The sequence below is a fragment of the Aplysia californica genome, unplaced genomic scaffold, assembly GCF_000002075.1.
Source record: "Aplysia californica isolate F4 #8 unplaced genomic scaffold, AplCal3.0 scaffold01113, whole genome shotgun sequence".
NCBI lineage: Eukaryota > Metazoa > Mollusca > Gastropoda > Aplysiida > Aplysiidae > Aplysia > Aplysia californica.
This window is the reverse complement of record NW_004798383.1, coordinates 149,672-152,831: the sequence shown is the minus strand read 5'-3', so window position 1 is coordinate 152,831 and position 3,160 is coordinate 149,672. Positions and strand designations below refer to the sequence as shown.

Sequence of the window (3,160 nt, the reverse complement as noted above, 5' to 3'; positions counted from 1 at the left end):
TTCTTTCTTTCCTCCTCCTCCTTACTCCTCCTCCTCCTCCTCCTCCTCCTCCTCATCATCATCATCAATTATTCCTCCTCCTCTTCCTTTTCATCATCAACTTTTTCCTACTCTTCATCATCATCAATTCCTTGACAGATGCTGATGATCTGGTCGGTGCAGCTATGACCTTGGCAAAGGCCTGCTTAAATATTTGCAGTCCACTCATTCTTCTCTTGCAGGTAATAAAATCTTTTAGCATACATCCTTTGTATAACTTCACGACACAGGATGTCAAACTAATGGGTCAAGAGGATGTCATATGTCTTGGTGACTTGCCAGCTTTCAAGAGAGGAATGATAAGAGCCATACGCCAGATTTATGGGCACGCCGCTTGGTTAAGCGACAGATTACATATTATGCTGAGCAATTCTTTCAATGCGACCGGGCCACGCTCTTTTAGGAAAGAAGGTGGTATATCATCAGTCCCTGGAGCACTTTTTCTCTTCATTTGTGTTTAAAAGGCACGCTTCAGCTCTTTAATGATGCAGTCTGGATACGATTGTTGTCCATCTGCGTTGTCCACATCGGCCTACAGTAGGCGCTTCAATCGGAGTTTGTTTCTTCTGCGCTCCACTTGGGTAAATTGAAGCTTACTGATTTTTGCATAATGCTGGGCAAAAAGCTCAGGTTTCTTCTTTGCTGATGTTATCCTTTTTCCGTTGTGTTTCAGTACTTCGTTGGGAGAGTTGGATTTTGTTGATCCATTTAGAGACTTGATGAAACTCCAAGTTTTACTTTGGTCCTGATCATTTATCACGCCATTAACTACCTCCTTCCACTGGTCAGTTTTTGCTTCTTGGACAGCCTCTGTAACATCTTTGCAAGCTTGTAACCATTCCTCCCTGTGTGTGGAGATATTTTTTCTTAGCTGGTTTCTTTTCTTGATCAGTCCAAGACACTTGGGGGTCATCCAAGAGTGTGATTTCTTGGACGGCCTCAAGTCTGTAGAGATGGCCAAGAGATTACCAGGCAACCATCCTAGAATGAAAACCCTTGATCAAGCAGTCAAGCCTAAAACAACAGGAAAAGTTGGTTTCGGATCGCCACCGACCTAGAACACCACCTCTCCCATGAAGCAGAGAATCGATGGCCACTCAATCTGGTGAGAGCTTGTCCATGGGAGACCCATGGTGAAATCGAAATCCGGACAGAATTGAGAAGAGTGAAGAGCAAAGGTGATGATCCTGTAGAGGCACGTGCAGCTGCAGAGGATGTGATCAAGGAAGTTGGTGCCGATGTGACAATTTTCACTGATGGATCGGCTGTCGCAAGATGCTGCGAAGGTGGAGCAGCAGCAGTGGTGATAATGAATGATGAACCACCACGAACAGAAATCATTAAAACTAAAGGTACATTCCTCGCTTCATCTTATGACAAGGAATGCCAGGCAATGATTGCTGGCAATTGCCTCAGTAGAACCAGTGTGTCTATCTTGACTGACAGTCAGACCCTCTGCAAGGGACTACTAAGCAACAGCCCAGACATAAATGATTTGCGACGCAAGTTCAGTGAAACCACAGCCACAATAAAGATCCATTGGATTCCAAGCCAAGTTGGAATCGAAGGAAATGAGGCAGCAGACCAAGCTGCCAATGAAGCCAGAGAGATTGAAGGAGACAGACGACCAATAACATACAGGGGAGTCTTTCCAATGATCAAGAGGGAAATCAGAGACCCACCACACAGAGCTAAGTACATGTACCAGCACCTGGAGGATGTATATTCTGGGTACTCCAATAAGCAGGAACAAAATATCACATGTTGCTGGGGCCAGATTGAGCTAGCGAGACTGCGGTCGGACCATCATTGGAGCTTGAGATGGTATCAGAACTTTGTGGATGATGAGCTCAACCCACGTTGCCGAAGAAGCAGCCATGAGAAGGAGGGTGTCAAACATATTTGAATGTCCAGGAACAATGACAATTCGAATGGAGTTATTTGGACGAGTGGAGGTGCCTCTGAGTATAATGACAAAAGAGCCGAAAAAGAGCCTCGCTCTCGCTCGAAGATTTTTTCGTGGAGTCCACCAGACCCATTAAGAAAAAAAACACACAAAAAAACCCATCATCATCATCACCTTTTTCTCTTTACTCCTCCTCTCCTCTTACTCCTCCTTCTCCTCATATTCATCAATTGTTTCCTCCTCCTCCTCCTTGATCATCATCATCATCAACTTTTTCCTTCTCCTCCTCTTCCTCATCATCATCATCATCTTCATTTTCCTAATCATCTTCATTTATCCTTCTCCTCCTCATCATCACCATCTCCCATCCCCCTCCTCTCCCAGACTGCAAGTACGGGGACAAGCAGGCGTGGTGCTGGAAGCTGACACTGACCTACGATGACGCGGAATGGTGTCCCCTGGACAAGGAGAATGACCACTGCTGTGGGAGTTGTCGGCTAAACCAAACGGCAGGTAGGTCATAACCCGCTACAGTTGAAACACGTTTTCTTGTTTTGTTTATTTTGTTTATTTGTTTGTTTGTTTTGTTTTGCTGTTTTTTGTTTGGGGGGGGGGGGGGGTAGAGGTTGTTTGGGGTGGTGCTTTTTTGTTTTGCTTTTGTTCGTTCGTTTGTGTGTTTGTTGTCTTTTGTTGCTGTACTTTGTTTTTGTTTCGTTTTAGTTTTTTTAGTGCAGACAAATGAGATTCTTTAGTCAAATGATTAAAACAAACGGACTTAAAAACTGCAGCTGTATTGAAAGATAAAAGTAAAGAAGAGCAGTGAAAGACAGAGAACAACATATTAAATATAGATGGCTTAAACACCTTTGCAAAACAAATAACACAATGAGAAAAACCGAGCTGATCAGGGAGATACACAACACGGAGGAGTAGGGTACTGTAGCAAGATTAAGTTGATTTTGTCTAACGTTTTTCTGACCCCCCCCCCCCTCCTATCCAGAAGCAGAGCAAAGAAAAGTAAATATTTTGGAGTATGGCGTTTCGAGGGAGAATAACGGAATTCAGACTAGTGGTTTACTGAATCTATTTTAACAGTTTGGATTTTACCTTCTGTTTAAAAAAAAGAAGTTAACTTCATTCTACTAGCTGGTATCATGTCACAACCTTTCTGCATATCCGTGTCCTGTTTTGCAAAATTTTAATGTATATATATAT

General features: G+C 43.4%; 1 protein-coding gene across 1 annotated transcript in view; it reads left to right on the top strand.

The window, feature by feature from the left end:
• Positions 1-3,160, top strand: part of LOC101851690 — a gene marked incomplete at its 5' end in the record, with an annotated part of 44,034 nt that overhangs the window by 38,294 nt on the left and 2,580 nt on the right. The window contains 1 exon segment of the mRNA XM_005111745.3: positions 2,330-2,458. Within this exon segment, the coding sequence (XP_005111802.2) occupies positions 2,330-2,458 (129 nt within the window).